The sequence below is a fragment of the Alexandromys fortis genome, unplaced genomic scaffold, assembly GCF_014885135.2.
Source record: "Alexandromys fortis isolate MF-2015 unplaced genomic scaffold, M_Fortis_MF-2015_v1.1 scaffold_38, whole genome shotgun sequence".
NCBI classification, from domain to species: Eukaryota; Metazoa; Chordata; class Mammalia; order Rodentia; family Cricetidae; genus Alexandromys; species Alexandromys fortis.
In genome coordinates, this window is record NW_026067916.1 from 13,837,263 (window position 1) to 13,862,390 (window position 25,128).

General features: G+C 38.7%; 1 protein-coding gene across 7 annotated transcripts in view; it reads right to left on the bottom strand.

Moving 5' to 3' along the window:
- Window positions 1–25,128, bottom strand: part of Srpk2 (SRSF protein kinase 2) — a 108,450-nt gene that overhangs the window by 48,564 nt on the left and 34,758 nt on the right. For all 7 annotated transcript variants that reach the window (XM_050139784.1, XM_050139779.1, XM_050139782.1 and 4 more), the window contains exon 2: window positions 13,989–14,143. In XM_050139784.1, coding sequence (XP_049995741.1) covers window positions 13,989–14,143 — 155 coding nt within the window. The remainder of the gene's footprint in view (window positions 1–13,988; window positions 14,144–25,128) is intronic.

Below are 25,128 nucleotides of genomic sequence, written 5' to 3' on the forward strand. Positions count from 1 at the left end.
CTACCATGGTATTCACAAACATTTAAGAAGTTAAGCAACTCCGCTGGCTCTGTCCTTATAAATTAGGCTTAGACATGAGACGATGCTAAATAAACAATTTGTTTTATATGTCATTGTAACAGTTTTGTGGGTGCAATAAAAATTTTCTAAAACATACTCACATTGACATTTATTTTCCTTTTCTTTCTGTCTCTCCTCTACCTCTCTCCTCTTCCCCTCCCCCCTCAAAATATCCCCCTACCATTACCTCTCAAAGGTTGGGATCACAGGCATGTACCAAAAAGTCAGGCTGTTTTAGACACATTTTTAAGGAACTCAGGTGGAGAGATGGCTCAGTGGTTAAGAGCATTGCCTGGTCTTCCAAAGGTCCTGAGTTCAATTCCCGGCAACCACATGGTGGCTCACAACCATCTGTAATAAGGTCTGGTGCCCTCTTCTGGCCTACATACAGATAGAATATTGTATACATAATAAATAAATATAAAAAATTCTAAAAATGCACATTAGGTAACATCAGCTCATAAATGCTAATGGGTAGGTTTTTAAAATCCCTTGTCTATAGGTTTACTTGAGTCTCATTGAAACAAAATTAATTTATCCTAAACCAGTCTCTCTACACTTTCCCAAGTAGATACCACAAACTAAAACATCACCTCGTATGATGTACAGCCAAAATGTAGCCCAGCCTAAGAGTGCATCCATGCAACAGAAAAACTGGGTCTCAGGAAACAGGAGGCTGAAAGCTGCCAAACATGACCATGTAAGGTAAATGCCGACTGTAGGCAATCAGGCTATTTCTATTTGCCGCTTCCTTTTCTTCCTGATATAAATATAACCCGCATATGTGACACAGTGGGGCCTTCTGTACCATGTTTGGTCTGGAATGCTGCCCAGTTCTAAAATCTCTTTCTAGTTCAAATAATCTATGTAAATTCAACAGTTCTCAGGTTTCTGTTCTTTTTTTAACATAGGAATTTGTTACAAGCTTCTTATATGTGCCTACATGCAATTCAATGTATGATTTTGATGAACGTTTAAGTATGTTAATTCCTTCCAAGTCTTGGATTAAACAATTATTTCTTAAATACGAGATATAACCATTTCTCTCAGTATTCCTTTGACAGAATAATCCATAGCACTGTTCTATGGAAAACACTGTTGTATCATTTGTCCTGAGACTGAAAAACAGATGGGGAGGGTGTGAGTGTGTGTGTGCGAGTGCGTTTTCATATTTTATCTAATATATGATCACGCCACCTTTATATCACATTTTTTATCACTACACCTGGTTCAACATTTGTTAGTCCTTGCAACTTTCATATTTGAATATCTTTATGGATTTTTAAATTTATAATTTCTTTACTATTTATATTAGTGTTTTATCTGCATGGGTGCATGCTACGTACATTCCTGGTATTCCCAGAGGACAGAAGAGGGCATCAGATTCCCTGGAAATGCTAGGAACTGAACGCAGGACCGACCTACCACTTCAGCCCTATCCTTTCTGTTCTTCACCTCCTCTTCCTTGTAAGTGGGAAACAGTAGAACAGCGGCATAACCAGCATAACAAGAGATCGTTAATTTTACATAATTAAACAACCTCACATAATTAAGCAATTAATCACCAACTGATTAATTAAGAACATACACTTATAAATATCAGCTTGGGACACTGGTGAGCTCCAAGACTTAGGGCTAACTTCTTAGTTCTTAATTACGCTCTAGATAAATAGAAGTAGAATATATCAAATTATGAACAGGAAAAACATAACCAACTTCAGAATAAAAAAGTCTTAGTTGGATGAAAATCCAATTCATAAATACTGAGAAATACTGAGGATTTTAACAAATAAAAAATACTCTTTTAATAACCAAAACTTTTAAAATTAAAGGAAATAGCAAAGCATCTTCCTGGCTTTTCAAACTAAGCATATTTTTCTTTATTTTAAAATTAAAAATTTCCCCATATGTATAGAATATAAAACTGACTTCTGAAACTTGTCCTGGTTTACCTTCTAGTGCTGTGAAAAATACCATGATCAAAAATAACTTGGAAAGTAAGAAGTTTATGTGGCTTATGTGTCTTGGGTCATAGTCTACCCAGGGAAGCCAAGACAGGAACTCAAGGCGAAACCCTGAAAACAGGAACTGGGGCAGAGATCAGGGGAGAACCCTGCTGGTCTGCTCTCAGCATCCTTCCAAGCTCCCACAGAGCAGCTCATTAGGCTCTAAGCACTCAACAGCTTTTCCAGCCCAAAGTAACAACATGGCTGGGGTTGTCAAAGCTCCTGGCATAAATTCCTGTCTAGTTTCCTTTCTATTGCTGTATAAACACCATGACCAAAAGCAACTTGAGGGGCAAAGGCTTTATTTGAAATTCAGGTTATAGTCCACCATCAAGGCAGCCAAGGCAGGAACCCAAGCAGGAACCTTGAGACAGAAGCTGAAGCAAAGGTTATGGAGGATGGCTACTTACTGGTTTGCTATCCATAGCTTGTTCAGCCTTTCTCATACACCTTAGACCAGATGCCAGAGGGTTGCACCACTCTCAGTGGACTGAGACTGCCCATATCAACCGTTAATCAAGAAAACGTCCCACAAATTATACTACAGGCAATCTTACAGAACTATTTTTTCAACTGAGGCTCCCTCTTCCCAAATGACTCAGCAGAAGTCTGGTAAACTGAATTATCTGTTGGGCAAGGTACTATTAAACTTCTACAATCAGGACCAGAGGTGTCTAGTAATCTAAATTAGGGGTGCCCTCAAGCTCCCACAACCAGGACCAGATGTAAGTAGTAGCCCAAATGATCTCTATGCTATTGGTATTCCTTAGGCCCTTAAGCTAACACAGGTAGCCTATCCCCAGTACCCATCTTCTTGGAGAAATGACATGTGCCCTGCATTGAGTGTTGATGTAATTATGCTTCCTTGTGCATGGGGGACTGTATTACACCAGGAAACTTTTTTCTAAATTATACTGTGCTTAAATTTGTTGGGAATAAACCACATGGCACCAAATTCTTTAGAAGGTTTGATCCAGATTGACAAAGTCAATTTGAACCAAATTTTAATTCTCACCTCTCTGAAGTTCATTTCCCTGCCTGACACCTACAGGGAACCCCTCAATCATCAGAAAAGTAAAGCATGTACCAACTTCTATATACTCCTGTAACTGGTACCTAATTGTTTTTTTAAAAAAATGTACATTTTCTTAGTACACTTTAGGCTTAAGACTGATAATCTATGTCAAATGAAAAGTAGTAGATGAACTTACACTTTAGAAAAAGTGATTAGTTTGCTGTATCTACATGCAACTATACATATTTAGGACTCTGCATCATTCTTTTATTGAATTTGTGGTTATATTCTAGCATACTGTTTGGCAAAGGCCAAATATAATAGCATCTTTCAAACTAGCTAATCTTCTATAATCCTGGCATTTTATCCCCACCCCCAAAACAGCACTCCAGTTTCTTTCCATGAATATGAAAAGGTTTCTGATGTGTTTGTAAGCAAAAGAGAAGTTGAAATGCTAAGGGCATGGGGAAAAGGATTGGCAGATGACAACAAAATATTTCTTCTAGGGATACAAAAAGTGTTCTACAACTAGTGATGACAGTTGTACAATTCCATGCATATAATGAAAACCACAGAAATGTTCCCTTTAATGAAAGGAAGATATATATATATATATATATATATGTATATATATACACATACATACATACACACACATTATATCAAAAGAAATTCTATGAAGTAAAAAAAAAAATAGACATTTACTATTACTTGAAACAAGGTCTCCCGTAGCCCAGGCTGGTCTTCAATTGGCTATGTAGCTGGGGACGACCTCAAACTCCTGATTCTCCTGCCTTCAACTTTCCAGTGTTCTGATTACGGACTTGAACCTGCCACCACACCTGCTAAGCAAGGTATCAATTGCTGCCTACTTACCAACAAGGAGAATCCCAAGAAGCTCACAGGCCAGTAAGCTTGTGTGTGAGGCTGAAAACAAGACACCCTGTCTCAAGCAAGGTGGAAAGTGAGGGCACCTCCATACAGGCAGGGAAGGGGAGGGTTGTTTTTAAAAACAAGAAGAAAATGTGGGTAGTAACTCTATACTCCATTTTTTTTTCTTTCTCCACAGGTAAAATAAAAGAGAAACAAATTATCTCAAAAATTAACATATTACAAGCTCCATTTATGAGTGCTTTTAAAACACTACCTAAAGCCTAGAAGGAGAATCAAATATACTAGTCCCTCTGGGAAACTAACAGACCACCCCAAGGAGCAGAAGAAAGAAATGATTTGTAGGGGCATCTCTGGAACAAAAATAGAAGCAGGCAGGTGTGTTCCAGTGAACTTATGGGAGAGATGGAGAGAGAAGACAGGGAGGAAGGAATAAAGCAGGAGTGATCCAGTGACTGTGGTCTATACCATAATGCTAGGCAACAGCCAGGAAGGAGGACAGCTGGGGGGCATGTGGGCTGATCTCCCATACTCAGGCCAGACCTAGATCTTCTATGGACTACAGAAGACGAGAGATGGAGACAGGAGCTACTACTGATATTTATAATGACAGAAGGAAAAGAAAAGTCAAATTAAAATGACATATATGTATGAAAAGGCCATCTGAGACCTATTACATGTAATTTATTACAGTAATTTTAAATTAACAATAATAATAATCATAATTAAACTTTATGCTCACCCAAAGAGAATGGGGGAAAGGGAATATCCATAACATTGAATTACTGCTAAGAAATAAGTAACATATATGTGGGGAGAGGGTAACTACAAATATGACCCAACTTAACACCACAAATGGAAAACCCAGTGTCTTAAGTTAGGGTTTCTATTGCTGTGATGAAACACCATGACCAAAAAGCAAGTTGGGGAGGACAGGGTTTATTTGGCTTACACTTCAGCATTGCTGTTCATCCCTGAAATAAGTCAGAACAGGTCCTCAAACAGGGAAGGATCCCTGAGGCAGGAGCTGATACAGATGTCAGAGAAGGGAGCTGCTTACTGGCTTGCTTCTCATGGCTGGTCCAAACCACCTTCTTACAGAACCTGGGACCAGCAGTCCAGGGATGGCATCACCCACCATGGGCCAGGCTGCTGACTTAACTGAGAAAATGCCTTACAGCTGGGTCTCAGGGATGCATTTCCTCAGCTGAGACTCCTTCCTCTCTGATGACTAGCTGGTGTCAAGCTGACACAGAAAACCACCCGATACACCCAGATTATACAGTTGAATGCACTCAAACTTTCACTCAGAATCATACTAATGCTATCTGTACTTTGAATCTGGTGTACGGAAAGGTGAGCACAAAGCTTGGCTCTTCTGCTGTCCTGACTTTACTTGCATTTTACTTGTGCTTTCTCTAAGTCCATAAAATTTCTCAAAGACTCATCATTAACAGCCTTACTAAATGGCAATTTTAATGCATTTACCAACTTTTACAAGTCTATTCTATCTATCAAGTCTGTCCCACTTTCCTAAGATATACTTTCACAAAAATAGCCCATGAGACTATCTTTACATCCTAAGTACAGAGAAACGGGTTCCTGAAGATTGCACTCAGGATAAATAATTGGCAAGAAAAACTCACAAAAAGCTATCGTAATACAATTTATTACAGCAAAAGGATTAAAATAAGCCTGGGAAAAGACAGAAAACCCAGGATCAGGGAAAGTTCAGACATTAACCCTTACACGTCCTCTGACCTAGTGAAGTCAAGAGTTACCACACAACGTTTCCTGCCAGGACTGCTCACGGAAGCCTCAGCATTCTGATTCTGCTCTTAGGGCTCTTGCATGCAGACATAGCTGACTACCTCAAGCTAAACCAAATCTTCAGTTCCTCCTGTTGTAGAATATTATTTTATAGTGTGTTACTTTTCTTTATGCTCTGGAACATTTTTTTAATGATGCAAAGATGTGTTTAAATAAAATTCAACTGCAGACAGGAAGCAAAGTAGGCAAGTAGCTGACCAAAAGTTAGGGAGTCATCAGGTGGAGAAAGGCTTTAAAGAGGGATGAGGGGAGGCACATGAGAACCTCCTGGGAGATGCAAGGAGGTGAGCTGCTTGCTATTCAGCCTCTCGAGGAGCAGGATTCGGCCTCAACTTTTGAATCTTGAGTTCTTTAGAGGGAAAGAGATTTAGGTAAGTTCCCTATGTAGCTTTGAACGAGTCTGTGCCTGAGGGAACAGAATTTCCTCAGGCTGCAACTCTTGCAGCCAAACTACTGTTGATAGCTACAGAGTTGCAGCTGCTTACTAAGATAGCCTTAGTTTTTATTTATTTATTTGTTTGTTTGTTTGTTTATGGTTTCTGTCTCTTCCCCGGATAGCCTTAGTTTAAAAGGCAGCAACAGCTAAAAATGAGGACAACATCCTCCAGAGGTCATGTTCATATTCTTTAGGTAAAATATCTGGCTGATCTAAGGTATTTTTCAAAAAGGACATTGAAATTTTGTGAAAGATTTCATTTTACAAAATACAATAATGAACCCCAGACCTCTCTCTAGGCAAGGTTAAAGTTTTTACTGTACTATTTGTTTATATTTCTTTCTGGTTCCTAGGTTCTTAATTCTAGCTGCTTTCTCAACAATCCTACCAAATATTACCTTTACCAAACATACACCAAGACAACTGTGAATTCATGGTTTCTGCTAATAGTCCACAAACTATCTTTCTTTTATAAAAGGGTATTTAACTGACAAATCATATTAGTTTCTTAATATGTACACGAAATAACATTTTGATGTATATAATGTTTTATTTCCAACTATCGTAGCTTATAAAACACAAAACTTAAAGGAAGAAACCGTCCAGAAAAGCAACAGAATAATGCTATTATGGCTTGACAAAGAAGGCACCTCTGCTCACCTGCAGAGCTGAGCGAGACAGAGACAGACATTTGTCTCTGAACTTCTGTCTAGCAAACAAAAGATAAAACAGAGAAGAAATAACAAGCAGTTTGTAATTCAGGGTCCATTAAGAAGCAAAATGTCCACAAAGCACCACTCTTCCAGATGCTGTGGTACCAGGCTTGAGAGGCTTCTTCACAGTTGTCTTCAAAAATTCAGGAGTTTGCCAACCTCCAACAAGATCTTTGTTTCATCCACACTTCTCCACACTGGAGAATACACACCATCATTTTAAAGGAAAATAAAACCAGATAACCCAAAGGACACGGTTTGTCAGACTTGCTGGAACTGTAATAAATACAGAAGACTGACAACATCCTAGGCCTCTAACCAGTAGATGCCAATGAGGCAGCCTCTACTATAGACAACAACAGAGAAAGAAAGAAAGAAAGAAAGAAAGAAAGAAAGAAAGAAAGAAAGAAAGAGAGAGAGAGAGAGAGAGAGAGAGAGAGANNNNGGGAGGGAGGGAGGGAGGGAGGGAGGGAGGGAGGGAGGGAGGGAGGAAAGAAAAAGAGAAAACAGAAACAAAAAAATCACAAACAAGAAACCACTCCCCTCCCCAATGAAGTCCCTGACACAGGACAGACCTAGATAATTTTCACATTATCTAAGTGCTACTTTTTTCTTAATGGTAAAGAAGAAGCTTATGCTGTAATAAAGTAAATTTTGTACTCTGGGGAAAAGGAAGGAATGAAATATAAAGCCAGTAAAACCACATTAAAATTTAGAACATCAAAATCCAGCCAGTTTATACTTCCCAAAGATGGAAAGCAGACATGCATTCGTAATGTTCAGAAAGGAAGTTCACGAACTATTACTTATAGCAGGCTTTCAAAGACACTGTTTCAGTTTCCAGAGATATAATCTGTGTACCACTAAAACACTGCTAAGAACATCAGGGGGCAATTTTAAGACTTAACAAGGAAATAAGAAACCTGGATTCTAGAGTTTACAAGTCCTTTGGGTCTGTCATCCTCACACAGGGCATCAACGCACAGCCTTTTTGCTTTGTTGGATTTTTTTGGTTTGGTTTGGTTTGCTCTGACTGTCCTGGAACTCACTCTGTAAAACCAGGCTTCCCTTGAACTCAGAGATCAATCTGCCTCTTCCTCCCAAGTACTGGAATTAAAGGTATGAGTCACCTCCTCTTGGCTTTTTCACAATGTCAATTTCAAGAGACCTCCTTTGTCACAACAGAAAAGTATTTAGCGCACTTAGGTAGTTCAAATGCAATCAGATCAACAAAATCTTTAAACACAAGAACATTTCATATTAGTAAAAAGGAGATCAGAAGTGAACATTAAATAAATATATAATTATAAATCATGACAGTGCTCTGCTGGAGGGGACTGTTGTGAGTAAAGGGGAGGTCCTAATCGTTAATTAGGGTCTCATGAAGACGTGTCCAAGGAAACAACATGTTTTCATACCACGTCAGACCACAACTGTGTTGAAACAGTTTCTCAGGAAACGGTACAGTGATGAAACACGACAAAGCTGCCAACTCATCAAAGAATAACTTAAGAACTGCAAGAGGAGAACCAAGCAGAGTCAGAGCAGAGATCCCAAGATAAAAGAAGAAAAATCATGTTCTTATAGCTGCTATTCAATAGGGCTTTATAGCAGGTATGTATTGAAGGTTCCAGAAAGGAACATCACGACATTCAAAGTAATACTTACCCTTAGATCAACAGTTCTCAACCTGTGGGTGGATACCCCCTTGGGGACTGCATATCTGATATCCTACATATCAGATATTTACATCGCTATTTATAGCAATAACAAAATTATAGTTATGAATTAGCAAGGAAATAATTTTATTTATGGTTCGGGATCACCATACCATGAGGAACTAACTGTATTTAAAGCGTTGCCTTAGGTGGTGACTCACGCACAAAAAGTGTAGAGTGGAATAAAAGGCCAATGCTTAGTTGCAGTTTTAGAATTTTTGAAGTATGGTACATGAACTGGAGAGATGACTCAGTGGGTAAGTGCTCTTGCAATGGTAACATGAGGTTCTGAGTGCAGATCCCAGCAACCACATAAGGGCAAGGTGTAATTTCATTAACCTACTAACTACAGGGGAGACCAGAAGAAAAGGTAGCTGGTCACCTCATCAGTGACCACCAGAGCACATAGAGAAACCCCCTACCCTACACTTGAAGGAGCAACCACTGAGCCTCAGGCAGGCCTGCACCTGGAGGAGCTATCACCTGAGGCTCTGCCCTGCCTGCATCAAATGGAGGAAGAGGGACACCCTGAAGCACATGCTCCACCTGTATCGATTGGAGAAAGAGATGGGTAGACAACAGTGCAAGATAACACTCAACAACATAAGGAGCAATACACCAGAAACTAGTGGTTCTATAATAGCAAGACCTGAGCATGACAACACAGAGGAAGTACAAGACAACAACCTTATGAATAACTTCAAGAAGATGATTGAGGGTCTTAAAGAGGAAGTGAACAACCCCGTTAGACAAATGGAGGGAAAGACAAACAAAATAACAAAATATTGGAAGAAATCAATACAACCCTCAAAAAAAAAAAGCAATCAAACAGGTGAAGAAAACAGTTCAAGACTTAAATATATTTTAGAAACAATAAAAAACACCAAATACTCCAATTTAAAAATGGGGTGGAGAGCTAAACAGAGAATTCTCAACAGAAGAATCTCAAATGGCCAAAAGACAGTTAAGAAATTGCTCAACATTCTAAATCATCAGGGAAATGCAAACCAAAACAACCCTGAGATGCCATCTTAAACCTGTTAGAATAGCTAAGACCAAAAACATTGAGAACAGTTTATGTTGGAGAGGATGTGCACTAAGGGGAGGGAGAACATTGGTTGGAATATAAAATGAAATTAATTAATTAACTAAACAAACAAAAATATGAAAGAAAAAAATAGTTTCAGGAGAATCCAGTGCAGATTTCAGAGATTCTGAAAATATACAAAATATACCTTACGAAGTCCCACACTAATAGTTGAAAACATTAACATTTACTAGGCAGTTTTTAAATAATTTTCCTTCTGAGATGTATGAACTAGAGTATGTAAATAGAGCATCCAGAAATTGTCTTCATTAAGAACTCATGATGCCTTCTTAATGTTAAACCCTGGAGTGTAGGAAAGTGCAGTATTGTGGATGCTGTGGGTAAATATCAAGCCACACATTTTACAGTTGTAAAATATTCTATAGATTAGGATAAAATTGAAAAGCATCTTTTAAATAATCCTGATCACTCATATGTATGAGAAAAATAAACTCTGTCTTTTGTTCCAACAAAAGTCAATCTTCCCATGTATGCGTGGACAAAAAATTGAGTTGGTAATGTTGGGCTTTTGCTTTGTTTTGTTCAATAAATGTATCACTCTGTTAAAACAAACACAAGAAACTGAATAAAGCGCATGGCCTATCACTATGGTTCCTACAGAAAATTGCCAGACAACCAGTGCTGACAGCACTCCATAAGACAGACAGGTACAATCTAATGGAACCAGTTATCGATGGGGACACCAGAAACACATAGCAGGAGATAGAGACAGGCACAAGGAAGTGAAATTTATATTCTTTAATAATCGACGTGACGGGTGGCAAACCATATACCTCACATGCTTATCTCATTTTAATTCCTGTAAAATCTTAAGCAGTATACTACATATTACATAGGGGACGATATTATATTATATCTGAAAAATCAAAGACTAGAGGTAAAAATACTTGTCAAAGGACACAGGTCTTTCAGATACCAGCCCATAATCCCCTGGACAGCTAAAATTGAGCATGCTGGCCAGAGAGAAAGGGCAAAAAAAGTCCCACTCTAAAGAGAATGCCAAGACAAACAGACAGAAGCAATGAATATGTTTTAGCAACAGCAGAAATGTAACTAGTGGCCTTTATGCGAAAATGTATAGTTCATGATTTTTAAGTATACCTGTAAACTTGAGGCAATAAAAAGATTAATCAGATAGTTGGCCATGAACGACTATGAAGAGCAGATCCCAAAGGCATGAGGATACTGTGGAGTGATGGGGTTCCAGGGTAAGGGTGTCTCTGCTGCCTGATGTCTTATTTTATTCGGGGAGAACTGAAAAGCGGCTTGTAGGACAAAGGTTCTATAGGAATAGAGGCAATATAAACAAGAGGAGCAGATGGAGCTTAGTGAAATAGAATTCTGCCCTGAGAAGGAAGCCCTTTCTTAACAGGCCAGTCTAAAAGCTACTGGTCAGGATCAGGCAACAAGTACATGCCAGGTTAAGAAAAAAAGGAAAAGACAGTAGATAAAGCGGTGTCAGCTACCACACACTGAGAAAATAGCTAAGTAAACAATGAAAGTTTTGTCAATTACAGAAATCACTTTGGAGGTTTTCTGAAAAACATTAGCTAAAAAAAAATAAAGTGAAGATCACAAAATCCAAGCAAATACCAAATACCTTCCAAATAGATTAAATACACAGATAAGCAAAATGTATAATATGATTCTATCATCAACTCATTCTATATAATGAGAGATATCAGGCAACTAGCAAATTCAAAATGCAGTGTAATAGTTGGTTGGATAGGGCTAAAATCCGTGTTAATTCCTGGTCTGACGGTTACATTATAGCTTATAGGAGAGTGTACTTGATCACAAGTATTCAGAGGAGGCAACGAACATTAGTTCACCCAGCTTTAGAGTGAATTGTTCATTTTTTCGATCCATGAAGAAGAAGAACGGAAAGCTACGGTTTCTCCATCAGACATCCTCAATCCATTCTTAGGATTTTGTTACCGTTTAATCTTCAATGTATCTCAAAGGCCAGGTGTTAAAGGCTTGGTCACTAGACCATGCTGCCACTGGGAAACAGAAGAACCTTTAGAAGGAAGGAAGCTGGGTCACTGTGAGGCATATCCTTGAACTGATTATTAGGAACCTAACATCTTCCTTTCTCTCCTTCCTGGCCACTTTCTCGACATACCCTGACACAATACAGGGACAACTCACCATGGACTGAAACCTAACATCATGAATTAAAGTAAACCTTTTCTTCCTTTTCATTATCACAAGTAATTTTGCCACAGGAACAGAAATATCACTAGTGTAGATAGATTCCCTGAATGCATTTCTATCAGTGATTTTAGACAAACCGTTATAGTCCTAACAAAAAACTTCAGAAACATCTATTTGATACATGCAATGCTAATTAAAGGCACAAGTTACTTATCAAGTTTAAGGATGAACAAAAGTGACAGCGAAAGAATATAGCACAGATTCTAGTTGCTCTGAATAATAAGAACCTGGAGTCAGGTACTGGGCAAAAGGTGAGAAATCAGAGAAGCAGAGCAGCCAATCACTGGAGATTGTTTACACACTCTACCGAATCCTCGGACTGAAGGGGTGATCCTGACTCTACGAATCCTCAGACTACATGGTCAGAACGAATCTTCAAACGTCATCTCTATGAAACAGACTGATCCTATCATCTCCTGCCTTATACTCCTCTCTCCACCAGCCACGTCCCTTCTTGTTTCCCCCTACCCAATGTTGGGATTAAAGGTATGTGCCACCATCTTTAATCTGTTTCAATTTGAGACTGGATCATCTAATGTTGCCCAGGGGGGCCTTGAATTCACAGAGATCAATCTGACTCCTGAGTGCAGGGATAAAGGCGTATGCCACCACTACCTGGCCTCTATGGCTAACCAGTGGCTTAGTTCCACACACTGATCTTCAGTCAAGCTTTATTTGTTGTGAGAATAAGAGATAGTGGAAGCACACCAGCATGAGCATGAAACTGTAAGCGTGCACACGGTCACCATCTCTAACAAGCCTTCCAGGAGACCTAGGCTCAATTCCCTGCACCCACTTGGTGGTTCACAACCACTTATAAAACTCCAGACCTCTGAGGGCACTAGATATGCATGTGGTACTCATGCATAGATGCAAGCAAAACATGCTCATACACAGAATTTTTAAAATCTGAGAGAGAGGGAGGGAAGGAAACATTAATTCTATGGACAAGCACCTGTCTCTATCAGAGAATAAGATTACAGGAACTTAGTTCTTATACTTTCACACCCGTATAACACAGCCATGCTCTGAGGAGACAACTGAACCACACTGTTCCTTAGCCAACAGCATGGCTGACTGCATTCATTAGATGAGGATAAACTGCCAAGACACTACAGGTCCAGAGAGCCACTAAGGGCTAATAGCTTGGTCACAGGAACATCTTTATACCCTTATGTTATACAGAATCTGAATGACATGCTTGAATCTGCAGCAGGTAAACTATCTTACCAGCAACACAGAATCTCATAATTGCAGGGAATAAAAATCCAAGTAAGCAAGACAAGAGAGACAGCCAAAGAGAGACCTTCAGATTCCAATCTCTAAAGGACAACCAGCTTCTAGCTCCTGGTGTTCTCGATACTGATCATGCAACATGCTTGCTGCTTAGGAGTTTTAACTGCACACTTTTGATCTTAAACATCAATACAAGAACATTCTACATCTATTGTTTCTGTGTCTTCTGTGGAATGACAGATGAAAGTAAAACCTACTCTGACACAAAGCGGCAGAACCAACTCACAGCACGACTTTTTTCACTAAGTACAATGCCAAGGAAGTCTCTCTATAAACAACATACGTGCTTTTTTTCACAAACAATGAGCACTATGTAATGCTATAGACAAAAGGAAAAGTTTTACTTTTAGCCTAACATGCAGAAATCTGAAAACCAAATATAAAAGTTATAGTTAGCTTCTCTCAGGAGCCTGGTACCTTCTGTTCCCTACGCTCTTCTTAGATGGTTTCTTGTGCCCTTTATATTTAATTGTAAGAGATCAAATATGTTTGAAGGTGCATAGAGTATGTATAAACAAACAGATTTTTCTTTCTCTTACAATTTCTATGACCTATACTTTCTGGCATCATTCTATAGTAAATTTTATAGTAAATTAATAAATATCAAGTACTGACAGCACTAACTCCCCTGGCCCATCCCCATCTTACTGGGCAGCCTGACAAGGAGAGCAGGCCCACCCTGCACTCCACCACATCACCTTTGCAGTAGTCTGCGGGGTCCTCCTGCTCCTCGTCATCTGATCCCAGAATCTCCTCCTCTGGCTCTGGGAGAATGGGGTCTGGCAGTGGTGGTGGTGGTGGCGGCGGTGGTGGTGGAGGAGGAACTAAAGGAGCTTTCTGTTGAGGCTCCGGCCTGAAACAGCAGGAAAAAAAATCGTATTTACGAAAAGCAAATGATGCATTTCAGGAAAATTTAAGTCTCTTAGTATGAGGGGAAAAAAGAATTTGTCACACATTAAGAAGAAATTCCAGTTAAAGTCATTCTACTCATTTTAGTTGAATTTAAACAGTGCTTCACCACATGGGCTGGGGGAGGGTGGCACCCTTCTCCTTTATTAACGAAGGAGTATTTTTTACAAGCATCTTTTCATTCAGAGATTCAGTATTTTTTTTAGGCAATGCTCTAAGATTTTATTGTAATGAAAGAGTGCCCTAGCCTATGATGTACAACTTTATAAGTTAGAAAACATCCTGAGGAGATTATTTGAAAGCAAGTACATGCAGCCATCAGCTTATAAAGGAGTTAGTTTGCTCTTACTTGAAAAATCAGAATTAGCCAGGTGGTAGTGGCATTTGTCAGCACTCAGGAGGCAGAGACAGGCAAATCTCTGAGTGTGAAATTAGCCTGGTCGACAGAGCGAATTCCAGGACAGCCAGAGCTACATAGATAAACGCTGTCTTCAAAAACAAAACAAAATAAGCAAAATAAAAACAAAAAACTCTGAACACCAAAACCTCCTCCCCCAGAAAAAAGAAATGAAAAAAAAAATCAGAATTTGCTTGCCACAGAAATAACTAGAATAACATTAGGTTTAGGTTAAAAGTTACATTTATTTTAAAATTCAACCTTACTTATCACAGCCATTCTGCAAAACCAGAAATAAAAGAAAAACACTACTGTCAAATATATCATATGTTGCCTATATAAACATGTTTTGCAATTTCTAGCAGTTCCCAATAGATTAAGTAATATATAATATACTTTATAAAGCACAGAAATATTCAGAATATAAGCAAAAGCTTAGAGGACTCACATAAAACCTTGAGTTATCAAGAATAACATACATAATACCAATTTTATTCACTTAAAAGTAAACTATTCATAATGAGGGTCTATAAAATGGAATGCAGTGACCAGCCTGGTCTACAAAGCAAATTCCAGGGCAGCCAACATTACACAGAGAAACCCTGTCTTGAAAAAAAAAATGAAGGATGAACTTACATCAAAGTTAATTGATATTTCTAACCAAGTCCCAATAGAAAAAAAGCAGAATAACTCAGTTTGGATGTCAAAGCCCTCCTGGCTGTTCAGCAATCCTCCAAATGGGACTATGATCGTTTTCCCTGACCTCTACAAAGGGTAGGGGAAGTATTGGCGGGAATCACCCCTGCCGGGCTGAGGAAGTCACTCCCAGGTGTCACAAACAGAACCTGAATGAGAGGTGCACAGCTAAGGAGCAAGGAGAATTGTAATAGCACCCATGTGCTGGGTGAGTGTAATTTCCATTGCCTGGTACACACACTCTTTTCCTAAAAGCACATGGATTCCCTCTGGGACAGTACTATTCCCTTCATGTAGAAGGATAATTCCAAATCTTTCCTGAGGTACACAGCCAGCCTCCTGCTCCAGCCTAGAACCCTAACAAGATCAGCTATCAGAGGAAAGATGCTAGCTTGTACTGAGATGCTGTGTAAAGCTAGGGTCAGAGAAATGTTCAAATCACTACTTTATTTATTCAGTCTTAAAAAGGAGAATAAGACCTCTTGGCTGAATAGGAAAGCCCACCACATTTTCTGTCCTATAGTGTTCTTAGCGTGCGTTAACTATTATGACCTATCAACAACAACAACAACAACAAAAAGCTGCCACAAATAAAAAATGAAGGTAGGAAGAGTAGAAACCAGGGGAAATTCCCAGTGTCACCAGAACGGAGCATGGAAAGCAAAGACAAGCACGACCAAGCAACCTTTAGCGGGTGCTCAAGAACGCTAAGTAAACACAGCTCACAGCCATTCCTACTTGCTGTACCACAGGACAACACAGGCCTCCCTTCCACCGCAGGGCCCTAGAATCCACAAGGACGTGGGGAAGTGGGGAAGCAGAGAAATGCTACCATTTGTCCACTTTCCCCGGGTCAGAACGGCAAGCAAGACACGTTTTCCCAGAGTGTGGACAGATCCATCTGACCTCTTTGTTCAGCGATACACTCAGAAAACTGCCGTATCTGACTAGTGTAGACAGATTCCTTGAATGCATTGCTATCAGTGGTTTCAGACAATACACACAGCTGTGACCACCAAAAACAGATCTAGACACTGACAAATGTCCGAGAGTGAAGGTCAAACAGCAATCCCACTAAGGAGTGCTGGCATTTCATATCTATTTCTTAGAGAACAGAAAGCCCTGTGGTTGCAGGAGAAAATGAGTCTGTTGCTTCTCAGTTGAAACCCCCAGGTACCTGTGCCTTACATTCCTCACCCAAATGCTGCACTGCCTACCCAGCTTAACATGTCCCAGACTGTCTATGTTAAGAGAACAGGAAGGACTACATTGAACACACAAACAGAAAGCACTTGGAATCTAGTTCTGTCAGTTAGAATAGGTCAGTATACCATGATGAGTAAGTTAAGACTTTTTTTATGCTAAGTCCGTTCCCCTGTCTATCATATCAAAATAGTTGGAACTGTGCTGCCTAATACAGCAGCCACTGGCCACAAAACCAAGAGCCGGCAGCAGGGCTAGTCAGAACTGAGGTGCATTTTGTGAAATACATGCTGAATTTCTAAAGTAGTACAAAAAAGGTAAAATATTTTAGCATTTTTTATGTATTACATTTTAAGATGTTTTATATATGAATTAAAGTATATTGTTAACATTAATTTCACTCAACTCTTTTTACTTTGTCTAATGTGGTCATTGGAAGTTTAAGTGACAAGGAAGATGTGCACTGCATTTCTACCGGATGGGACTCACTGAAAGCAGAGCAGTGGCTGAGCCTTGCATTTACCCCCTGCTTACAGAAGTGATTGATAGTTTCCACTAAAGTTTTTACAGAAATGATTGATAGTTTCCACTAAAGTTTTTCTTAATGACCTACACCTCACAGTAACTGACACTACTTCTCATATCAGTTCAGAACAGCAAGAGTCAATGTAAAATACAACATTATGCCCCAATTATTTGTTTTTAATACACACTGATGTATGACCTAACACTTGGAGGAAAGCGGGTTTCCCCTTTCCTTCCTTGGGAACAGGGTCTTCAAACTTGCCATGTAGCTGAGACTGGCTTAAGAACTAGAGACTTCCTGCCGTAGTCTCTCAGATGCTAGAATTACAGCATGCTCCACAAACCCAGCTGAGGTGACATTCTTTTAATAAGTTTCTAAGAGCACTGTAAAGTGTGTTGAAATATCAACTACCTAAAAGACCAAGAGGGTCAAGTAATCTCACCAAGCCTAGGCTTGTGAAGTGTATCCACAGATCAAAAGATAACTTGTAACAAGAAGCTATTCCAGGGCCAAGCCAGGTGGTGGGCACCTTTGAGGCCAGCACCTAAGGCAAACTCAGGGAATCTAGGCCAGGCTAGTCTACAAAAAAGTTCCAGAACAGCCAGAGGCATGCAGAGAAAAAAAAATGTCTGTTGAAAAAAAAAAAAAAAAGAAAAGAAAGAAGAAAGAAAAGACTTATGAATCTATTCTATGGAAGAACTATTAGAAAATGAATGGGGAGGAACTATAAGTATTTCAATTTAAATATTACCAAGACAAATGTCTTAAAAACAGAATCTTTAGAACAAATGATGCTGAAATAACCAAAAGGGTGCATGGGGTGGGGATTAGCTGGGGAGATTGTTAGGTGGTTACTGATGCTGCTTTTCTAGGACCAAAGTTCAGTTCCTAGTACTCATACGAGGTATAACTCCAGCTCCAGGGGCTCAACCGCCCTCTTTCAAACTCTGACAGCAACCAGGTATGTGGGACATAATCACACAGATGTATACATATAAATAAAAATAAATGTTTTTTTAAAAACCGAATACCTGACTCTCCTCTCCATCCCCAGCCCCTCCCCTCCTCCACATGGATTAAAAACTAAATGAAAGAGTCAGAACTATTAAACTCGGAAAAGAAAAAATAGGAATAATTTTCATGATCTTGGGTTAAGCAGTGCTTCTTATACACAATACTAAAACAAATGAATAAAAGAAAAGAAGACAAACTATAGTTTATCACAATTAAAAAACTTCTGAACAAGAAAAATGGCTCATCAAGTAAAAGTACCTATTGCCAAGCCTGAAGATCTGAGTTCAAATCCAGGGACACACATGATGGAAGGAAAGAATGAATAATCTGAAGTTATCCTCTGACCTCCAAACATACACTGTGACATGTCATCTTCCCACCTTCAATAAGTAAATGCAGTGAATTCTTTAAATTTTAGTGTGTATGTGTGTGCGCGCGTGCCTGTGTGTGTATGTGTATGTGTGTGTGTGCACACGTGTGTGTGTGTGTGTGTGTGTGTAGGAACACTTGTACATAGAGGCTAGAGGTTAATCTTCAGTCATTCCTCAGACGTTGTTCACCCTACTTTGGGACCTGGAGCCAGCAGACTTAGCTAAGCCGGCAGGCCAGTGAGCCTTTCTCCTCAATACTGCTGGAATTTTAAGCACTCGCACCATGCCTGGGTTTCAAAGGAAAAGCTTATATTCCTTGGAAAACACCAACAAGAAAATAAAGAATCCATTCAAGAGCAAGTATTTCAAAATTCTGTAACTGAGAAGAGGTTTATATCCTGGAATATATAAAAATCTCTTACAACTAATGAAAAAGACATATTAATAAAAGTGGGTAAAGAAACCAAGAATATATTTCAATTGTAGGGTACTTGTTCATCACAAACAAGGCTATAAGTTCAATAACAAACACCAAGAGAGCAGAGAATTAGAATGGATATTTCTCAAAAAAATGAATGATCAAAACACAAAAAGATCAATATCATTATCCCCTTGACTGTTTTAATTGTTAACATGACAGACTCTAAAATTATCTGGAAAGAGAGCTTCAACAAGGAACTGTCTATCAAATTGGTCTGTGGTGTCAGGGAGGGACGTGTCTTGAGTGTTTTCATTATTGAACAAGGCCCAACGCCACTATGGGTGGCACCATTCCCTAGGCAAGAGATTTTGAACTCCAAGTGTATAAAGAGCAAACTGTCCAAAAAAAAAAAAAAAAAAAAAAGCTGGGCAGTGATGGTGCACACCTTTAATTCCAGCACTCGGGTGGCAGAGGTAGGCGGATGTCTGTGAGTTCGAGGCCAGCCTGGTCTACAAGAGCTAGTTCCAGGACAGGCACCAATAACTACAAAGAAACCCTGTCTCAAAAATAAAAATAAAAATAAAAAAGAGTGAACTGAGCACGCCTCTATCTCTCTGCTCCTGTGGATGTGATATGATTAGCTGCTTCAAGTTTTTGCCTTCATTTCCCTGGAATGAACTATAACTTGGAACTGTAAGCTAAAATAAATCCTTTCTCCCTAAGTTGCTTTATGACAGGGAGTTTTGTCATAGAAATTGAAATGAAATTAGAACAAGTGTTCAGATAAAGGAAATCAAAATTGCAATGAATTGGCTCCCAAAACTAAGATTAATCAATTAATCAAGGTAATTTTTAAAAGGTTAAACATGAGTAACATATGATCCAACAATTTCGCTCCTAGATATATACAGAAATGAAATATCTCAACAGAAAATCTTATCCAGAGTTTTCTCAGTGGAACTATTTATTATCCTCAGTGGTACTATTATACATCATAAACACGGTTCAGAACCAATCCAAATGTCTATCAACTGCTAAACATGTGTCACAGACTTACAATGAAATATTATTTCAAAATATAAGCAATGAGTACTGATACATGCTACAGAGCGGTATAGCATGACAGGAAATAAGAGATGCCAGTCACTAAGACCATGGGTTCTATAATTTCACTGTAAAACAGATGTACCAAACAAATAGTTGCTGGAAGAAAGAAAGAGGTGAGACTAAACTGCATATATTAAGTGAGTAAACTTTGTGTCAATTATACTCCAGGGGGCTATTTAAAATACAAAACTATATAAAGCTACATAATTTATTTGAATTTTTCTATTATACATTTGTGAAGTGTATTTTTCAATGATATTTAAAAGTGGCTATATTCTGATTTTAACGACTTATATGCTCTTACATTTAACCAGCTACATTCTCAGTGAAAAAAGACATTAAGCAGTTCTCTAAGCCAGAATGAAATGCTACCCAACAGGACAGTTTATATAAAGCACTAGAAACACATTTTATATAAGAAACAGTATATTTCCGTTAAATAACAAAACATTTAAAAGTAGAGTTCTGCTAGTACTTGAAATTTTCAAAGAACTATATAGTGTATTACTTAAGTATACTAAGCACTACTCCATATAGAACCTTCTGTTGAAGGACATTATAATGCTCCAGTATTAACTGTTTCAGTAGGACAAATTTCAATAAGTTAATATCCTGAACCAATAAGCATTTAGATGTCTACTTACCATTTTACTTTCTCTTCTAAAATTTCAAGTTATTTAAAAAGTGTTATAAACTCTTTATACATTAATCACATTACCAAATGTGTCAAAAGTGATACATTTTGTTAAAATTTTCCCAAAGAAGTATTGTCCAGAAGCTGGTGATGGAAATGGTCCTGTTTTGCCCTTAGACTGTGGACAATATGTATGTGAAGCTAAGATGGTGATGGAGTGATGAATCAACTGCATCTTTAATTTATAATTCAGTTAATGTGCTTGCTGGCTACTACATTATATAAACCACAACAGCATTCCATTTATTTCCTTTATGTGTTTTGAATTGTATTTGAATTTTATTGAAGTAATTTTGTTAGTAATTGTAGCTGCCTTTAGTTTTAAGACTTATGAGTCTGCAGAAGTTTTGTTCAAAGTGGAATATCCTGCAGCATTTCCTGAGCCGTGTGAAGCCCTCATTGCAGTTAGAGTAGGTACATTTCCTTCCTTCCTCTAAAAGAGCAGTCAGTGCTTTGAACTGCTGAACCATCTCTCCAGCTCCGAAATGATCACCTTTGGGGTCTAAAATATAGAGGACCTGGGAAGCAAGTCTGATTTGCTGACACTTGCTAGGAAATAATGCCATCTTAGACTACAGGGAAGCTAGTATTTTTTTAAAATATGAAACTCATTGATCTTTTTCTGTTTGGTCTTGAGGAGAGCTTTTGCTTTTTAACCTGCCCGTTTTAAAAAGAGAACCTGCTCTCATTCCTGCTGACCCAGGTGAGGCCCTTTTGCCACTTCCTTTATGTTAAACAGACTCCAATCTTCCTCTTGAGAAGACTGCCACTTCTACATGAGCTGCTCCACTACATTTTGAGGAACTTGATAGCTGTATTTGTTTCTTCTGTTACAGTAAAAAAATTGCTAAACACAGTTGCTTCAAACCACATCCATTCATTAACTCAGTTTTGCATGTTGGAGATGAGGGTATACAACATGGCCACTCTCTTCTTGGGCTAAAATTAAGGTGTCAGTTGAGTTTGCACTTCTTTTTTTTTTTTTTTTTTTTTTTTTTTTTGAGTCTCAGAACTTCCTGCCACTTGAGGGTTGTTGACAGAGCTTTTTTCTTTTCTTTTTAGTTTGTAGAACAAGGGTCCTTTTGCCCAATTATTCTTCCAGGAAATGGCTAGGAACTACTGTCACTCGTAGATGCTGCACTTGAAACTCGGCTATACCTTAAGATCTTCATACATTCCAACCTTCAGATCAAGTGTAGGTTTGAAGACCACACTTGAATTAACACTAATGTCAACCTTACCAAAGAAATTGAGTATAAATCTCTGAACTGCAAATAAACGTTATTACTCCAGCTGAAGATGGTGAACATACAAGAACCCATCATAAGACCATTCTGCAAGGATGCACCAATGTAAGCAGGCTTAGATTCTAAACTACACAAGCCTCAGAATGAACCCTCTCTGGTCACCAACCAACAAAATATGCTCAGAATACAATCTGTACTTCTTCACGCTAGAGAACAAGCAGGAACTTTCCCTGCAATCCCAAACCTCTTCCCTTGGAAAAAGCATTTAAATTCACAGCTAACGTATCAGACTTTACACCAAGAAATTAATTTAGAGTATTTCTGGGTTAGTGGTAATCCCACTGGACCTAGCAATGTAAAAACAAAGTAATTATATAGCATAAATGTGAATTAATATTTTTTAAGATTTATTTATTTATTATGTATACACCATTCTGCCTCCTTGTATACCCGCAATCCAGAAGAGGGCACCAGATCTCATTACAGATGGTTGTGAGCCACCATGTGGGTGCTCAGAATTGAACTCAGGACCTCTGGAAGAGCAGCCAGTGCTCTTAACCATATATTGTTTTTTTGGTTTTTTCGAGACAGGGTTTCTCTGTGGCTTTGGAGCCTGTCCTGGAACTAGCTCTGTAGACCAGGCTGGTCTCGAACTCACAGAGATCCGCCTGCCTCTGCCTCCCAAGTGCTGGTTTTAAAGGCGTGCACCACTACCGCCTGGCTCGAGTTAATATTTTTTAATCACAATATAAACATGAAAACCACACAAGAGCAAGCCGAAAGAAATAAGAATCCTTTAAACTATCCCAAGCAATTCACATTTACACACGAGAAACAGTACTGCCGGTCATCCTAATTTTAAAGCATTTACTACCTTGCAAGAGTAGTAATTAACAGAATAAAAAAACAAAATCAGATATCAGATACTAGCATTATCGAACACAACCAACACAGCTAACAAAAAATGTATACTGTTTCCCCAATATCCATGAACACCAAACTCTACAAATACTCAGCTATCTTAGGTTAAGTGCCACAGTGTATGCTTGTCAATCTGTGCAAATACTTTAAACCAGCCCTAGGTTACTCATCATGTCTAATAAAACAAAAATGCTATTTACGTAGTAGCCATGCGTCATGATCTGTAAGTGTTCGGTACAGAGCATTATTATCTTTTTGCCTCTTATTCCAAAATTTTCAATCTACAGATGGATAAATAAGCAATTATGAAGTCCATGGATAAGAAGGAAATAACTTCATAATTCTCATAGAAATGAAAGTAAATCGATGGATTGTAGAGGGACAATGTCTGTTAAACATGAATTGTCCAGGCAACAAACAAAACTGGAAAGAGAATCTGAAGACACTATCTAGGAGGAACATAGAACCAGAAAATAAAAATATAAAAGAAAACTGAAGCCAGCATGGTGGTGGACAGCTGTAATCCTAGCGGCTGGCAGGCTGAAGGTCAAAGATCCATGAATTTGAGGGTAGTTTCAACTACAATAATAAAGACTGCGTTTCAAACACAAATTAAATGAAATAAGGAAAATGTAAGGCTTGGAGTAGGTAATGATAAGGTCTAACTTTTACCTACTTCCTAGAGGTTTTGGAAAAGACAGAAAACAAAACAGAGGCTGTTATGAGAAGTAATAAAGCTCAGAATTGTTCAGAATTAACAAAGAACAAAAGCTGCTTCAATGTCTAAGTCCCCAATGTTTAGTGAACATCTGCCTAACATTTATATATAAAGAAAATGTATTTTCAAAAAAAAAACCCCAAAAACTAAATTTATCATCCACAGGCTCTCTTCTAAAAGAACTACTAATACAAAACAACTTTCTGGAGAACAAGAAATGATCATGAAGGAAGGTCTAAAGTCCAAGGAAGCAAGTTAACATTCAGCATACTAGCAAACGGTAAACCTTGTTTTGAATACATGCAGTATGTATCTTTGGGCTGGCAATAAACACATTATAACAAGGGTATTTTTAAAACCAAACACTTGCTGGGTGTGACAGCATGTGCCTTTTATCCCAAAAGCAAAAGGCAGAAGTGAGTGGATCTCTGTGATTTGCCAGTCTAAACAGCAAGTTCCAGGCTAACCAGAGCTACCCTTTCTCAAACACAAACACATCACTTTACCACACTGCTCTCCTAAAGTGTTTTGTTCAAATTAACTCAATCTTCAAAACAACTCTGTGACACAGATCAATTATTCACCCTATTTTATCTGAGAAATAATGATATTGGTGGGGGTTGGTGTGCTTGAAGACACTCTGTAAGTGAAAAGGAAGGAAGTAAGCTTGCCTTATCAAACAGCTAGACTGGAAGAGAGCAGTTGCTGGCATTGAGACAGGATGAAGGGAAACTTGGACCAAGCACAACAACCACTGGGCTGTGGTAGGAGTCAAGACAGCACCACATACACTCTCGAGGGTTCTGACAGCTCCTACCACAAAAATAGCAACAGAGTTTGACAGCAGGTCCAGAGATTCTGATGTAGGTGGTTCTGGAGCTAGTAAAGAATCAACAGACACATGCAAGTACCATAACCATTACACAAGCATCTTTATTCTAATTTACTGTGTGTTTTTTAACTTTAATGTACCTTTTTAAAAAAATAACAACCATGAGGGGTGGAGAGACAGCTCAACAACTGAGAGTACTTGCTGTCTTTCCAGTGACCCACATGGCAGGTCACAGCTGCAATACCAGTTCCAGGGGATCTAATACCTTCTTCTGGCCTCAGCAGACACCAAGCATTCAAGTAGTGCACAAATATACATGCAGGCAAAGAATCCTTACACATGAAAAAAAATTTAAAAATTACTATAAATGGAATAAGTTGCAATTTATCAAGTACAAAAGGAACTCAAAACATAATAAAACTACGTACCACAACAAGCCATTTTAGACTAGTACAGCTCTAGCAATCAAAAGCAGCCAAGGGGTGCTAAGAACCAGGAAGTCAGATCACTGACCACAAAATGTTCACTCATGATTGTGGTTACATTCGTTATTGAACTATATACCTAAAAATATATAGCCTTGTTATTATTTGTGTAAAACAAGCAAATATAGGCATCACTGAGTTGTTTTCTGTGAGTTGGTAATAACACATTCCTGTCACATTCCAACGAGTTCAGTCCAAAAAACATTAAATTGCTAAATAGAAGGAGAAGGAGGAGGAAGAGAAGGGGAGGGAAGAGGGAAGAGGAGGAGGGAGGAGGGGGGAGGGGGGAGGGGGAGG